The sequence below is a fragment of the Hydractinia symbiolongicarpus genome, chromosome 4 (assembly GCF_029227915.1).
Source record: "Hydractinia symbiolongicarpus strain clone_291-10 chromosome 4, HSymV2.1, whole genome shotgun sequence".
NCBI lineage: Eukaryota > Metazoa > Cnidaria > Hydrozoa > Anthoathecata > Hydractiniidae > Hydractinia > Hydractinia symbiolongicarpus.
Genome location: NC_079878.1, coordinates 1,847,620 through 1,865,645, shown reverse-complemented (window position 1 = coordinate 1,865,645; position 18,026 = coordinate 1,847,620). Strand labels below are relative to the sequence as shown.

The 18,026-nt window shown below is 32.2% G+C and overlaps 1 protein-coding gene and 1 long non-coding RNA gene across 2 annotated transcripts in view; one reads left to right on the top strand and one right to left on the bottom strand.

Moving 5' to 3' along the window:
* Positions 1-17,618, top strand: part of LOC130640816 (uncharacterized) — a 28,469-nt gene extending 10,851 nt beyond the window's left edge. Inside the window, exons 3-4 of the long non-coding RNA XR_008982390.1 lie at positions 12,781-12,850; positions 17,108-17,618. This is a non-coding gene — a long non-coding RNA (uncharacterized LOC130640816). The remainder of the gene's footprint in view (positions 1-12,780; positions 12,851-17,107) is intronic.
* Positions 581-3,790, bottom strand: LOC130640812 (gremlin-1-like). Its single transcript, XM_057447376.1, has 2 exons — positions 3,716-3,790; positions 581-1,822 (listed from the first exon to the last, which is right to left on the bottom strand). Exon 2 carries the CDS (start codon positions 1,810-1,812, stop codon positions 1,387-1,389), a length of 426 nt encoding a protein of 141 aa, XP_057303359.1. The 5' UTR covers positions 1,813-1,822; positions 3,716-3,790; the 3' UTR covers positions 581-1,386.
* Positions 17,619-18,026: the final 408 nt, after the last annotated feature.

Below are 18,026 nucleotides of genomic sequence, written 5' to 3'. Positions count from 1 at the left end.
AAGAAAATCGTAACCAGCAGGAAATACTTAATTAAGGAGTTGCACAAATGATTTTTTGCTTTTACACACTTGAGCCTAGTATTAACAGCATTAAAAAGCAAAGGATAATTGTTTTATACGTATTTTAAATGAGGATAGTAAGGTAATATCTAAAAAAATGACAAAAATGTCTCCGGCGAAAGAATGGTGACTCTAGGTTAAGTTTTATTTCGGAGGTAAAGAGTCCGTTACTTCTTTGACCTTTAAGTGGAAAATGGATTGAATCACCAATTGGTTTAATTGTTGCATTTACATCCTTCTTACAAACAACAATGTACTTCTACTAATTGACCATACAAACGTCTTAAATTTCTTTGATCAAACCGTATAAAAAGCTATTGTTGTCTGTTCATTGTATCCTTACATTGCAATTTTGCCACAGAGATGGTGGAAATCTTTCGCTCCTTATCCTTTGCACGCCTAAGCTTCTTATCGGTCACATAAAGCTTTATAAATTTAGTGAATCCAATTATTAAATCACTCAGTCAGTCAGTATCATATTGAAATAAAATTTTGTATAGAAAAAGTAAGCGCAAACTCTTTTAGTACGTGTTTGAAATAAAAGCATTCTATATTTTATGGAGATTATGGCGCTTAAGGCAAAAGCTACAGCTTAAATTCTTAAAGGCAAACTAAACGGCTAAAAATATTATAGGCCCATGTTTTTGGTATAAAAAACATCAGTAATAGACTTTATACTTGGGTCAATATTTTATATCTTAGGGGAGGGTGAGATGCTTAGTTGAGAGGGGCAGAGTTCTTAATCGAGGTATGGATGGTGTAATTAAGTCTTTAAACAGTAGAATAACTTCTTTTCTAAATTTTGCAAGGAAATTCATCCAGACGTGTGCTCTAAGGAGTAAGAAAAAATAGTGGCATTGATTAACGTGTAATTCTGCCCACATAGCAAGGATAAAAAAACGCAAGACATTGATATAGGTCAGTGTGGTTACCAAGCTCCTTTGGCATGATGAAATGGAGATCAATATCTTTATATATTGCATATTGCACTACCAATGACGTACTTAATCGATACGTTATATTGGCTGATGAACGCAAATGGTAAGACAAAGGATCAACATATTTATAAGTCCTTTGGATTCACTATGATACAGATATACAATGCATTAAACAAAAAAATTATATTATTAAACTTAACAAAACTTTCAATGAATAAATAATGCAAAATTCACAAAAGAATTGATCGTTATTTCTTTATAGATAACGTTTTAGGAAGAACACCTTCGACTTTCCTTCTTTCTATTGTTTTTTTTCGACAAACAGATTGACTTTTTTTCTACATTCTGGCTAGATTCGTTCGATATGTAGCAGTGATGTTATTATATTTTATTTTTGGTCCTCCTTCTGTGTGCACTGCAGACATTTACAACGTTGTACCATAGTTACTTCTATTGGTTTTAAAACTTCCAAAGTTTCACCTCCGACAGTTTTTGGACATTTCAAAAAGACGACCCTCTCATATTGCACTTCAGGTCCACATGCATTACAAACCTCTAACTCAGTTTCTCTAGTAAAGTTACTAGCAACAATTGAGGTACAAAGTCCCTGGCAGAAATTGTTCGGGATTGTCTTGTTGTAACAGCCAGATGCGGTAACATTCATTTCGAATGGTATTGTTAAACAATCTCTACTCGTCATAAGATCCTTTTCTGATGGAAGTGATGAATCTTCATTCTTCTCTTTTAAAGGTCCAGGTATTACGCAGTAAATGTAAGCGATAACAATAATCAATGCTGCTTGTTTACCTCCCATTACCTGCAATCTAAAAATCAGTAGATAAGTTACGTATGATGTTGCAACATTGGAGTCAAGATATATATGAAATGTATAAACTTTTATAGCTATTATTATACTCGCGGTTTTCAATGTCCTTGGTAGTAAAAGATGAGTAAATCAAGGTCATTGTTGCATCAGTAGAGCACCCACGCGTGGCTTTTTTCTCTTTAGAGTGATTAAACATTTCATTGCTTAAAGTTTTTCCGAAGAAAGCTCCTTCAGCAAGAGGGTGGGAATTATTAGAAAATGTGACAATTTGAACAATTTTAATGCTTAATTTTTGATTTAGTATTGCCTCAAGCATGTGCCAAGTGCTAATTTCTATACCTGTTACTTAATGACGGGACGCTTACGGTCTACTAGAAGGTTATTCATGATCGTAGTAACGATGATCATATCTTGTGATATATAATTCAAAAAACGATATGCTTCACAAATGCAGGTGAGAAATACTCAACACAAAGCTTTATTTATCCGACAAAGCACGCAAAAACAGTAAGGCTTAGCTATATTATCAATACAAGCAACTGTACATGTGGTATACCTTAATGGCAAATGAGCTTTAAGAAATATTGCCAGTTTAATCGTTTCTAAACAACTCTAGGTAGCTAGAACCATATACACACTTTTTACAGGCTTTGAGTATACTTATGACCTGTTGCTGCAGAAAGTTCTGTATGCAATGTAGTCTTTCTTTGAGAAGGCAAAAAAAGTTTATCTATGAAGTAGCTTTTCTTTTTTAAAAAAGAAGAGCAAACATGGCGCTTGTTTAGTTAATTTATGTGTACCATTTTGTTAATTTGGAGATTCTCATGTCGTCCTTGTTGTCGTAAAAAGCGCATTGATCAGTAAGGGATTTCCATTCTTGCCTCGATATACGTTCGTTTATTATATTTCAGCTAATACCCAAATACTTGTAAAGTTGAAGCATATCGCTAAAAATACGTTTAAATTAAGTTTTGTAATTTTTTAAATAAACACGCAATGAAATTTATTTTTGCCAACACAAACAAGCACCTCCTTAACCCCATTGAAAATTCATGTTAATAATTTTTTGTTCCTTTATCAATTTTATTAAAGATTCTGTGTACGACTTGGGAACCCATAAAAAACTCTCTAAAACAACTCTTTAATAAGCAAGCAGTAGCTTTGCATTGTATAAATGAAAAGTAAAACGTATTTCATGAATTTAATACTCCTCACATCATGCGATCTTTTTAACGACCTCCGCTGAATAAATAATTAAATTTAGTGAGAAATTTTTACGACTTTTCAAACTATCTAGAAATAAATGGACACCTTTATTATTGCTTGTTTAAAAACGATTTCTAAAAATTAAAAATTATATTGTTTCCTACTGGTTTTTCTTACCATTTCCGTTAATTGATTGTTTTTAGCTTAAAACGGCTCGAATATGACTCAAAAAGATGTAGCTACCTGATATTTACACGTGTTAATATATCTTTAAAATCATGCACAATCAACTTATCCGAAGTGTGAGACTCAGTTAACGATGCTGTGCATAACTACCTATGTTAACGTTAACATTACTGCAGAAAAAAATCAATACACTATCGATTTTATTGTTTCCTCCATTGAGCTTCAACGGCATAACGACCAGACGCCTCATTCACTTCCAGGTATCCTTAAAAGCGCAATGACTACGTGTTGATCACCATTTTAACTTATAGCTAATTCAAACGTAAGGTGGAACTCCGATTTGCGGAGCTACTCATTTCATGATGGATGGGAGTTCATTTCAACTCGTGATTGATGTGGGTACATTTTAACTCATAATGGATGTATGTCTAACGCAAGTTTACAGCAGTCCCTTTGTCTTCGGTACATATTAAAATACAAAAACATATCAACGACTTACTTTATCAGTGACACGTGCTAATCTTTCCTCTTCAATGGTAAATCTGTGACTGGTCCTCAACAGTGTATGCAGCGGAATTTAAATGTTCTCCTAAAATTAAAAGTATACACCGCAAGTATGAGACGTTTATTAATTGGTGAGAACAATTGCGATAGTTTTAAAGAGAGAAGAAATGTTGTGACAAGCTACTTAGCAACTGTCATTCATCATTTGTAATTGACAGCTCTCTATCATTCCGTTGTATTGTTATGTCAAGTAAGATTTCATTCATCAAGTCTAATAACACCTCAAGAACATGTTTTTAATAATGTAAAACCGCGTTTAATAATTTGGAACGGTAAGCGTTTTATAATTCCTTTGTTGACAGAAAAAAGAAATTACCAAAGCGAGTAGTATGGGCGTTTCAAGTATTTACATTGGGCGTTATAGGGGGCTTGTTTGTTATGTTGGCTTCATTGTCAGGCAATCTAGACAGCGCATGTGAGTAAAAATAGAACAAGGAGTAATTCTAGGCATAGCAAAGCTTAATGTGGTTTCCGGTGTGCAATACTAGTTAGTGTTAATAACATAGTAGCTTTGATTGGTCGAGATGCACCATCCTGCGTACTTATCCACGTGTTCTTAGCTTCCCAATATTGCGTTTAAAACTTAGTTGCCTTGTACTCGACTACTTCAAATGTTACTGGACGTTTTTTCTTCACATTTCGTGTGCAAGTAAAGGCACTTCTAACGTAAACCGGATGACATACAACTTGTGCTATATGTAAACTGTACCTCATTCTATTTCTATTTTAATTTTATAAGTATAAAATAGGGATATATACAAATATAAAATGTAAGCCAATCCAGACTGAATAGTAAAAAAAAATAAAAGGAAGTAGTTGTAATGCATTTAAGACATTTTTTTGTACCCAGTATAGAGTATTTTCCCGATATGGCAAAAACGTTATATAAGAACGGACTGAAGCCATTTCAAAATATGAACAGCGGTGAAAAGACTAGAATACGTTACTTGCGGATATATAGGGGGTGAACAAGAAAAAATACTTTGCTACTGTGAGTCAGCAACTGCGAGTCATTATATAGATTATGTATTCAAAAATTTAACTGCATAAATTCCTCTTGGCAAGAAAAAGCATTAGGTTCTGCCAAGGACATCTATTACACCTCCTATTGCGATTTCTGTTATTCTTCTAAAAATATTTTTATAATTATATTAATTGCTAGTCATTAGGCTTTAATAATCTTTCCAAGGAGTTGCTATGCTGTATAAATAAGTTAGATTTCGCAGGAAGGAAACTGTGCGTCCATGTTGGCAAATTTTAATAAGAAGGAGGGCAAGTGCTTAAGTTAATCACTAATGTTGCTATATCGGATATAAAACGACCAATTGTTCCTCCTCTTCTGTCAAACAACAATTCTATGCTCAATTTTAGAGTTAGAGCAGCTAACCATACATTTTGTTTTCAACATAGCATAGGAGAGTGGTGGTTTTCTTATTGTTCTCACATTGAAATGTGAGAGCCAAACGGAAATAGAGGAAGTAAAAAAGTGACGTAAGAGAGAAAGATAAATATTTTCATCAATATTTTCTCATGCTTTTGCGCGGTTTGTAAAATTCAGATGTTACACAAAATAGTTTGGCAACTTAAACTGCATTTGTAAGATATCTACTTCTGTTTGGCATCACTAATGTGTTTACATTTTAATCAAATGTGTTGAAATTTTTAAGTTAGCTACCTTGTCTTATTGTCTATTTGGCTCCGCATTCACGGCATTGTCTCAACTGCACTTGAAATAAGGTAAAAGCTTCCTTAAACAGACACGTGCGAGACAAACACTCTTGTCCGCTTTCGCAAGAAAGAGCTGTCCGTTTTGAAGGACCTAAATCTAAAAATTTCAAATGCTTTACACATTTCTTTGTTTATAAAAATATGCTTAATAGGAATATTAAGATGGGATTTCAAGTTAAAAATAATAGATATAATGTTTAGAACAATAGAGAAATTAGAATTTTTTTTGATATTTTTACAGAAGTAACATGTATTAAACGGTTGTTACGCAGGTTCTGGGAATAGGATGGGAAGTCTTTTGTAGTTATTAACGTAGCATGTCGTCCCTACCATTTCAACGCGTTTAATGAATTTCACTGGCAATTATAACGAAGTCATGAATAATGCAAAAAGGCAATGCTTCTGCTTGATAAAATGCCACGTTGTTTTAAATCATTGATTCATCTTAAGTCCCAGAGCCTTACAAATACGGAAGTTTTAAAACGTATGCTTAGATACTGAACGATGGAGCTATATAGTTTGAAATGCTTATCTTATGGTAGAGCCGGTTGTATTTCAGTATTTATACTTCACACCGTACTTTATATCACAAACAACAAAATTTGATGACTTTTATAATAATTTCTTTAAGTGCTGAGAAAGTATTAAGATAGATAACTAAAAAAAGACATATGGGAGTTTTACGGTATATGAAATGCAATACAGGGGACTCTTCAAGTGGACATCTCTATAAGACAAAACGTTCATATGTGCATATGTGCATGCACATTTTTGCACTGCAACTTCTCAAAGGTGCCTCTATCAAGCAGAAACCCTTGTGCCAAAGTTTGGGTACTAGGTTATCAAATTGTTTATTCCACAAATTTTCGAAATGTTTTTCTACGTATCTAGAGTCGTATAAACAGGTTTTCCGTGTCTTTAAAAATTCCCTGTTGATACAAAAAGTTATAGAAGGTTTTACTCCTAACAAGATGTCTGGTTTTTCGGTGAATAGAGCAAAATAACTTACTAAAAATCAAAATATTATCCTAAGTAAAGACTATTAACCTTACAGTTGTACTTAAATCATTTTGAAGCTGCAGTACTAAGTACACTTATCAGGAAAAGTAAAGGATATAGCACGCCTTAAGAGTACATAATTTGCTGGCAGGACTTTAAATACAGAGCTTTCCGATCTTTACTAAATTAAGAAAAAGCAGAACCCTCTCCTGCATGCTGGACTAGACGTTAATTGACTCTAACAAAGGCTACTAAAGCCTTGGACACAACAATGGCATATATAAGTGATATATGTATAATTTAGCACATTAAAAATGCCTAAAAAAGTCTTGTCTGTCGTAAATCTACCGCAATAGTTCCTTTTTCACTAAGCTGATAAACATTTGATAGAACTAAAAGGACGAACTAAAGAAATTAAAAAAAGACAATGCAATAATAAAGGTAATAATTTGAATCACCTTAACGAACATCAATATTGTTATTACTATTTTTTGTCTTGCAGTGCTACTAAATCAATGATTTCTCTTTGGATCAACTTTGTTACAATACGATGTCTGCTACATCATGTTTGTAACCCCAAAGCACGCCATGTAAAGGGTTAAGTAAAACGTTTAACTTTGTAATTTCTCTATACAGCAGCCTACTGATTTTAAAAATGTTTCCCTTGCTAAAAATCACCTGTGTTACCTTTAAATAATGATAAAAATTAGTCATGCTCGATCTTTTGTGGCAGATATAATAATGTCAAAAAAAATTATTTGCTGTAATACAAATAGCACGAGAGATAAAACACGTTTATTAAAGGAGAAACTTTTTTTCGGAATTGTAATTTTGTATGTTTTTTACTATTATTCATTATTATACAGACTTCAGAAATATTTGTTATTTTTGTAGCACGTACAATAATAATAAGCTGCTCATCAACTCATTTGGCTTCTTTTTTAAATATATTTTCGTCCTTAAGACACTTATCTTTAAAGATTTCCATATCACTTTATGACATCATCATTGATAATGTTGAATACTTGAAATATCTTGCAAACTTACGTAATATTGACACCTTTTTGGTGTGGACATTTTGATGATATCTTTATCTTAAGCAATTTTTTCTAGCTTGAAATGACGTCTCTTTAATTAGGTAAAAATGTTTATCCTCCTGTTCATGTATCACCAGCTATTTAATCCTAAGAAATCATATAAACAACATGATTAAACAAGCGTCATGAATAGGTCAGCAAAAAAATATTGGCGTTCAATCAATTGATATTCAACGCCTGGTAACAAAAATTTAAAAACTGTTCAATGCGTTATGCTAACATTATTTTTTCTCAATATTGCTAAGGGTTACGAAGCTTTCTATACCTCGTTAGGCAAAGAAATGATAAAGACATGGCAACTAAATGAGATACCACCTGGTAAGTTTTTTAGTTGCTGATATTGGCTTCAGGAAGTAATTTAATTTGCAGTGCTTTATTAATGCTAATTAATTATTTGCTGATATCTCATCATTGATAAGCCAGGATATTTTTGGATTTTCCTGCGCAATCTTCAGATGTTTACGAATTAATTGTCGTACCACGTAACTTTGTATCAGCTTGGTCTTTTAATTTTCATTTTTGTTGCACACTCCAGCTATTTTACACTAGATGTTGAGAAACCAGAAAATGAACTTGTAAGTAAAAGCTACAACTGATTGCATTTTAGGTATTCCAGGAACGAAATGACAAAATTAAAAATACTATTGCGGCTCGATAGAATATTTTGAGCTGTGAAAAATAGGATAGAACCGTTTGAACGTTAATATTTCGTATTGTGGTGCATTGCTTCTTTTAAAATAAGTTAAGGCTATGTTTGGAAGTGTACAAGTTCAAAAAGTCTTTCCACTAAGCTACGTTCCACTTAACCATGCGTTGTTAAAGGGATTCTGGCTTTTGTCATTGTTTTTACAATATGATGAATCTTCAATTATTTTTTATTGTTGCTATATTTTTTTATTTCTATTATCTCTTGAGAAAAAATATTAATTGTTTTTTGCCATTGAAATTTCCAGCAAATTCCCTCTTTGAACGAAACAAAATGGTAGACACAAGTGGGACAAACACGCTTCAAGCTAGCTTTATTTGGTAGAAAAATAAAATTTACTTGTCCATGAAAATTAACTTACTCTAAAGGTATAATTAATTTAAACCAAACATGTATCTACAGCTGACTAGCTACCTGAAAAGATATCCGGACACTTTACAGCTAGCAATTTATTTGCTATTTCGTATCACATAAATATAGGCAATATGCATTTACTTATTTATTATTTTATATCTCTGCTTTTCGGAAAATCGCTGTTTAAATAAAGGACTGCATTGACTTCATTCTCTCCGTTCTGTCTCGTTATTTGCTTACAATATGCCGCCATTTTCATATTCTTTTTATATATATATATATATTCAGATCACATGAGTATGAGCATTGTATGAAGGGGCAAAAAAACGAGCTGTTGTTTTTTGGCTATAGTAATTTAGCTACACGAAAGTCGAGCTGATGGCAGGGGAAATAATTATAAGTAACGAGAACAAAAAAAACTCCTTAATACCAAAATGTATCCAAAAAAAACTGAAGAGCACCTGATATTTATATTCATTATTTATTTAATATAAGGAGTAACCTTACTGTTAAATTCAGGTTTTATAGTAACAGAATCTTTAAATTTCTTTTGAATCAGCTGGTTAGTTAGCTAATTTCTTCTACATTTTGCACAAAAACATAATTATTGCATGTAGTGAAGCCAGTTGAAGCATCAATAATGGCTTTTGAATTTATCCACAGGCATTAATTCCCTTCTTAATGCTCTTTAGGATAGCATTTTTAACAAATACACTTCCTCGTGTCGTCTTTTCTTCCTGATCAAAAAAACTTTCGATTTTTCTGTTGTGTATTATATATTTACAGACTACAGCTTATTTTACCGCCAAAAAAGTATACTAAAAGTTTATGTATCTATTTGGAAAACACCATTAAATTGTACCAAGGCGTACAAAAGTTTTTGTTATTCATGACAATTTTTTTTATATTTTTGCAATAAAATTGGTATAATATCTTGTACCTTGACCTTCTGAGTGGTCTGGTTGTTACACAATGTTATTCATAATGTGCAAGGATGGGCAGTAACACCAATGACGAAGAATTTACTTAAGCCATTTGTAACCCCTTGAACTGGGTGATTCTAGCTACTGTTATCAGTACGCTGTCGAAGTGCTCGTCGCTATTTATCGCCCCCTTTTCTCTCCGGTTATTGACGGCCACGCTTAAAATTAACGGTTCCAAATAAAATGCTTGAGATGATTACTTAGGAGGTTCACTTAATCTTTCATTGGATATTTTTTGTCAATTTACTTGCTACCTGCAGTAAAGGTTTTCCGATACTAACTTAAATGTACATGTACGTCAATCAGTTCATTGTGTTAAGTAAAGCAACATTTGGTAAGAAGCATAATTAAATAAAAGAAAACACAACAACCACTTGTACATTCGCCAAAATTGCGTGATAAGTTTGGAATATATTAAAGTAATTTTTTTACAAGGATGTTCTGTGATATCTAAATCACATATTAGACAAAAGAAAAGTATTAAAAAAAAAATGTTTTAATATCTCACAACCACTACGTCATCTAGGTTTATCTTTTTTAGTGTCTCGTTTTCCATTGTACTACGCTATTTCTTTTTATTTATAATATTAAATTATGTTTTTATTGATTTTTTTGATTTTTTCATATGGAGACGTGTGTATAGAAAGTATGAAACGCCGATTTAATAATTGTCTTTTCATCAATTATTCCTCCACACCCTAAAAAAATCCACCTATTCAAAGTTCTTCTATATATCTAAAGAATAAGAAAAACTAAAAAAAATTTAACATACCTTTTTGAGATGACAGCCCGACAGAAAATTTTGTATGATAGAATATAAGGTTTTGTGAATTACAAACGAGACTTCTATCTTTTATAGTGGTCCTAAAAAGGGTGCGATATTGGTTACCTATGTTAACTTATCCGCCCATTAGCAGAAACTAGGTGGTACTTTTACTTTATTATAGCTACATAATATAGCTACATAGTTATAGCTACATAATGCGCGTGTTTCCAGTAATGTTAGCAGCCGGTTTTGTCGATTATATGTTAACTGAAGTAAGCCGGATATGGCTGTGAGACCACCTTCTGAGCTTTTGATCAAATTATGTGTTACTAAGCTTATACTAGAATTGATCAAGAGAAGAGAAAATTAAATGTTTTCCGATAATTGTTTACAAAAAAGAATTGTTAATTGTTTGCTTTTCTAATTTTAGTATTTTAGTGGAAAATATTGCAAAGAGGTTGTTATTGCTAAAGAATATACTTGTTATGGGCTAAATATCTTTACTGTTTCTGTTCAAATAAGAAGGCTTTAAATTTCGAGTAGGTCCGTTTTATCATATCGCTTACGTGTGTAATATATACTTTTTCACATTCACCAACTTCTTTGGCCTAAAAACACGGACATTAATAGAAACGTATGTGCGTATGTATTATAATCATCTGAAATTTATTCGACAGTATTGAATCGGGCCTTTTCGGAGCTCTAAAAAGCCTAGGAGTGAGAGTAGCGTTAAAAGAGAAAAAAATTAACACGATGCCATATAATTTAAGATGTCGCCAAAAGAGATTTGCTAACCTAAAGAAATCCGAAATGACGAAACTTTGTAATTTGGATATGTCCTATCATTTGATAAATGTCGAAATTTGAAATAAGTTGTATACTACAACGCACTTTTAGAAGCTTTATCTCGCACTTTTTGATTATCCTGAGCCTAGTAAAAAAAAACAAACCTTACCAACCAAAAACGCAACAGGTCACGAAATAGACCTGTATCATTTTAAAGCAAATATTGCCAAAAATATATCTATTGCTGAATTTCAATTTAAGGCATTAATTAATTATATAATTAAATTATATAATTCATTTTTACATGACAAATGTCATTCGTACCAAGTTTAAGATTACAACCGAACACAAGGGAATTTATTGTGATAGAGTATTATTGCCTCCCTTTCCCGACATTAATTATTAATGCAACATTAATATGTGACATTAATAAAAAGAGTTCTATTTCTGAAAACATTGTAATTAATCAAAGAAAAACATTACAAAACTTAACATAACTTTTCGAAATGATATTCTATTTTTTATGGTATGTACTAGAAGTGATTGCTGGATTAAGTCAGTATGTTATTTTTCTTGTACAGGGATTTTAAAAAATGTTTTAGCTAATGTGGTTCACACCAGTGACCACATAGCCACGCATTAAAAAAACTAGGCGTGTCACCCAACATCACATATGCTTTTATTGATGTACCCTTTGTTGTTATGGCACTGACATGGCAACCTAGGTTACCGCAAAGAATAAATATACCACCTGATGAGGTTGGTCTTTGTAATGAACAAATGCTTTATTTTAACATATTTTAACTTATTTAAAAACTTTTAGCTGCCAACGGTTGCAATTTTTCTTAAGGTGAAGATCGTAGAATATATCGTAGTATATAATATTAAATTTAGCTCATAGAATATTATTAATTATGCTGCACATTTTATATTAACCAGTATAATCTGACCTGATGTTGGCAGCTCTTATTTTTTGAGCCTTCTTCAGCCTGTGTTCGTATTTTGTTCTAAATATTAGGTACACAACTTCAGGATATAGCCTTATTTTGTTCTTTTATATTGACAATGGATATGAATATTATTTACGTGGATAAAAAATGACTAAATGATGGAATGAAGAAGAATTGTAATTTCATCAGGTTACATCTTTTTCTTATTTGATTCACGGTTGATGGACGGTTTTGTCGTATGTACGACAACAATATTTTTGATGAGTGTACATAATTGATAGCAAAAACGCTCGTTTAGAAAATCAGTAAACATCAAAGAGCCGAAATTCAATTTTTCGCTGGTTTTAAAAGTGCCCATTGTCATGCCAGTTCAAAAATGGCAGTGCAACAAGAGAAAACATTGCATGATGAAGAAACTTGTACCTATTTTGACGACGATTTTGATGAAATTTCATAGTTTTTTAGAACAAAATAAAATACTAAGAATTGAAAAAATCTGCAAATGTCATTTCAGTAATTTTTAAGAATATTTTTTATCGCAATTTTACCCTCAGCTGAATAATTTCCTTCACACTTCTGTCAATAAAACTGTATTTTTTATACTTTTAGCTGATCTCTTTTTTGTTTATAGATTGAACCAGAAACATTTCAACTTAAACATTTATGTGTGAAATTTGTGAAAAGCTTCGCAAGAGCAAAAGGTAAGCTGAAACTCCACAAAAGAAAGCACACAACAACAACATCAACTACAGCAGTGGATAATAAAGAAGTCAATGTGCCAATCGTAACTATTCACAGGTTGTCTTGTATTGCAGCTGATTCCTGCAAAGTTACAGAGTTTTTGTAGCAGTATCAATAATTAGATAACATTTGATTTAATACATAACAAGTTAATAGTTAAGGTTAATAATCCAGATAATTTTTTATCAAAATTTTATGTTAAAATTGTTCAAAATAGCTCAGTTTATTTCAAACATTAAGTGACTATTCATCGAAAATACTTACAATAAAAATGGCTGATTTGATTTTATCGTCACAAAATAAAAAATTGGATCAGCAAGAAGAAATAAATATTAGGTGTATTAGTAAAAAAGAAGACAGTGGTTTACAAATACGTTGGGGGATATGTTATGCACAAATTGTACCAGAAGTTGCAGAACTCTAAAAATTCTCATTATACACAAGATGAATATCAACAAGCTATGGCTATTTAAGGAAAAAATAAAGAACAGCAACAAAAACCACAAATTAGAGAGTAAATGCTTTAAATTGAGGTGGTCTATGAAGCATTAGGAAATTACACGCACAAAATATTTAATGTAGCAGAAAAGTTTTTTGTACACAAGTATAAAAATCAAGATTAGGAAAAATTGACATTCCAGATCTTGTTAATAAATTGGGATAACTTTCATAAGTAAAATATTTTTACAGCAGTGTTATTTTTAAAACAGAACTGTTATTAATGCCGAAGTTACTAAGAATACTCTATACGTGCTTAACGCAAGGGATGTTATTAAAAAACGCAAGGCAGAAGCAAAAAGAGCAAAAACAAATCTTTACGAAAAAAGTTAACAAAAAATCATTTCTTTTGTTTGTTATTTCTGCGCTGCACACCAAAATAGTTTCAAACTGAATCTTTAGCAAAATCGTTCTATTAAAACATACGGCATTCCTTCTGCTAATAAAATTTCACGACCTCGATCATTAAAAATGTAGTTATTTCAAGTCGTTCGTATGTTGATGTAACATTTTGCTACATGCTCTGTTTTTAATATTGTTTCTTCACTGTTCAAAAATAAGAATAAAAATTACAAAGTGCACGCACAATGATAAACTCGACCAGTTAAGTCTTAAAATTTAAATTCTAGAGGTTTTGCTCCTCTAAGTCACCTGAAAAGAGGTCTGCGAACAGTCTTCAGCAGGAAGGCCAGTGCAGTCAAACCCCCTTGCTGACATAATAAACTAATAAAACTTTTCTGTAGCGATTTAAATTGCTCATCTTCCAGCTTCTCAAAATAATGGCAACGGTTGTGAGAAGGTAACTACATCTGTTGCGAAATGGGCAAAGCTAAATTTTAGCTCTGATGCAATTCCGCGTAGAAAGAAAACAAGCATGAGTGTCAAGAGTGTCTTCTTTTTTAAAAGCTAAAAATTCTAAATCATGATCACCTAATTCAACGTATCCTATTGATTCTCCTGTGTGCTTATCAAAAACCTATAAATTTTGCCTAGCCTCAATAGTATTTCTTATCTTATGTTTAACATTCTGAGTTAGCAGAAAGGTATAAAATCACTGTAAAGTTAAAGTAAATAAAAATTAAAAATAAAATACAAAAATGTTGAGGCCGAGCAATAATTCTTTGATCCTGTGTGATTCTGAGCCCACAAATACCTTATAAAAAGTGTTTATACTTTGAGCGTAATATATTATAATTTCAATAAGCTTCCCTGCTTGAATAACCGCCCCCCCCACTTCACAATATAGCCAGAGCTTTCAATTTTAACTGAGGAAGATACTGTTCCATGCCAAGTATATGAAAATGACGTTGTCACAGCAACACCCGAGTTTCTTACAGTCAATTCAGACCAGGAAGACAAAGACGAAAACATTTTAATTTTTGTTTAGATGTTGTTCGTTAAAAGTGAAAAGAAAGAAATTAATTAACACATTTTACTTGTTTTTTTTTTTAGGAAAATAAGTAACCGCCCTGCTTAAATAAGCGCCCCTGCTGATAAGTGCTGATAAGATAACCCCATTAATCATAAATTTTAAATAAGCGCCGCGGGCGCTTACACCGTCATTACGGTAGCCTCCTTCATTATTAAAATAATGACGTTAATGACGTACAATGTGAAATTGAATTGTGCGCGGTCAGGAAGAGATAGAACAAAGTTCTGAATAAGAACTCAAAAATTTTAAAAGCTACGCAGAGTGGTTTCGATAACTACTTGATCTTGTACAAACTTTCAGTCTACTTTCAGAAAAACTGATCTACAGTGTCCAAAAGCCAATTCATTTGGACATAAACTTTTTTCCAAAATGGCGGGAATAAAGAAATATTTTGCTTAAACGTAAGTTTTTTACGTTAGGTTTTATTACAACTTTCTGCGCCTTTAAAAGTACGAAAAAAGTGCAACAGACCTACAATATTTGTGCCAATCTGTCACACAATATAAGATAACAAATTTGATATTTACTTCCGATATTATGTACTGGAAGATACAAGCAATCTCAGCGGCCGCTTCTCTGTGATTAGACAAGGAACGTACGTAAGCTATACAAAAACAGAACAACGTCAGTTAAAAAAGTCGTAATTATATTTTATGCACGAATATAGTGCGTTTAGATCTACGTGGCTGTCAAAGACGAAGTGAAAATTGTACTTCAACTAGCTAGTTGTCACTTATTGACTTGCCTTAACCCTATTCGGTCCGGGGTTTTTCGAACATACTATGACCGGGGGGGGGGGGGGGCGGATTCCGCCCCCCCTCAATAACTTTTCATAGGGTTGTTCAAATTGAATCAAACTTGGCACACTTATAGTACGTCATAAAAGGAACATAATGGCGCCAAAAAAAATTTGCTTGCGTCAGCACATTTTCTGTGACGTCATCAAAAGCTTGAAAATTGTTAAAAATGCCACTATCTGCTTAAAATATAATTACTTTTGTTCTAGAGCGAATTTTTACATTCTGTTTGAAGTTTCTGAAAGCTAAATAAAAGTTATTTAACATATCTTCCGGTTTTTACATGGATCGGATGAAAAATTGCCAAAAATTGCCCGAAAATCCGTTTTTTTCCAATTTTCGGGTGAAATCCGAAAAATCGGTAAATCGAATTAGTCACGTGTTCAAATTATTCAAAATGATTCTTCTTGATGAAACAAAGTTGTGTTGCAAGTTTCAAGTTCTAAGGATAATCCTAACAGGAGTTATTATATTTTCCCCATTATAAGGATTTCATAGAGATTTTTAGGGGTAGTTTCGAGTAATGGCCAATATCAAAGCCTCTGAAAGGTATGGGACCTAAAAAATTAGCATGCAGGTGTCTACTAGATAAATGTTGAAACTCAGTAAGTATCATAGCCATATAACAAAGCAATCAGGAGTTATTAAAAAAAAAACCGTCAGGGGGGGCGGAATCCGCCCCCCCCCCCCCCGGACCGAATAGGGTTAACTCTTCTTAGCAAAAAACTTTTAAGTAATATGAAGTATTATTCTTCTAAAATTAGGTTGTTGGCTTAAAACTATTAATTTTAAATTAAAAATATCTGTCTAAGTAAAAGTGACTTATGGCTACACAGATGAAATATCATTTATTATTTAAAATGAAATATTAGACTCTACGTAAGCTATGTTGTACTGTAATACAGTGGAGCGTGAGTTTGGTGTGACGAGGAAAATTATAAAAACAACAATAACAAAACAACAACAACAACAACAAACTAACTACAACTTAAACAGTACAAGACATAAATAATAGCTTGGTTTGGTTTAACCCCCAATCTAAAAGTACAACATTTATTTTAATTAAGTAAGTAAGTAATATTATAAACATCATGTAAAAACATAGCTTACCTTCTCAAATAGCATAGGTTATGTTACATAAGGTAGGTTGCCGTTTACCTTCCTGATGGTTTCCTTTTAAAGATACAATGAAACCACAGCTAGTCTAGTCAATGAAACCACAGCTAATCTTTTGTTGGTGTGTTGGTGTTTGATCCGCCTAATGCCAAAAACTAGGAGGCAATTCAAAGGTTTCGTGGTAATGCAATCCGTTACAGCTTGACATAATATTCATTTAGGAATCCTTAGATAAACAAATAGAATCATAATCGGCTGAACAACATGAAGCTTTTGGAATAACTTTACAAACCTGGAATGTTGTACATCTAAACTTTACTTGCAATTTGAATGTGTTAAGAGTTTTTTAATAAGTTTTAATAACATTTCTCTAGGTCAAACGTCTAAATCGGAAGCGTTATTTTTCTTCCTTAATCTAAGCATTGCCTGGCAGTATATAGTTATGTTGTAACACGGTGTTTAATTAACTGGTGCAAGCAATGTCAACGGATGTACAGCCTCATGTCGGCAAGTACTGAGCAAGTGCTGAAGTATTAACACAAATTCTTACTGCATGTCTGGGAGTTTGTGCTGAAGTTGTACGTAGCACGAATTTATGGTCTCTTTTTCTTGTATGTGTCTTAAATTTTTCCTCCTTTTTTTGCTCCAAATAACTGTAGTTTGGGTATAGGAGCAAAGTCTATATATAAACTGCATATGTATTGCTGATCGTTTATGATTCTAATGCTTTTATATACATATTGTAGCGATTATAAAAAGCTTCCAGAGTGACTTTAGTTTACTGGTAATTAGAACTAAAGGATTGTCTAAATAACATTGCACTTCTGCACCAATTTGGAACACAAACGTACTCTTTTTTATGAAAAAAAATTTAAAATTTCAACCAACAAACATGTTTTCTTGATATTACCTTGATATACTTATTCTCATTTAAGGATATCTTAAAAATAATATATGTACAATAAAGAATATATAATGTATATTACAGATAAAATTTTTTTTGCATAATTTTTGTCAAGGCGAATAACAAAAACACTCTGACAGAAAATGTGTGTACCTTTTAATCGAACAAGTTTAAACTAAAACAAAGACACAGTACAGTAACTTTTGATATTTTGTGTATTTGTTTTAGTTTGTACTTGTTCCATGAAAAGTTGTCATTCCCCGAAAACTTAAAGGAAAGGCGAACAAAAAACTTTTTTGTGGGCAACAATAAAAATTTTAAGCGAGGAAGCAAATATTAAGGAATTTCTAAATTCCAAAATCTGATAAAATAACTACTATAACCACACA

Coding starts and splice junctions, on each gene's coding strand:
- LOC130640812 (XM_057447376.1), bottom strand. CDS start 1,812: ATGGGAGGTAAACAAGCAGCATTGATTATTGTTATCGCTTACATTTAC.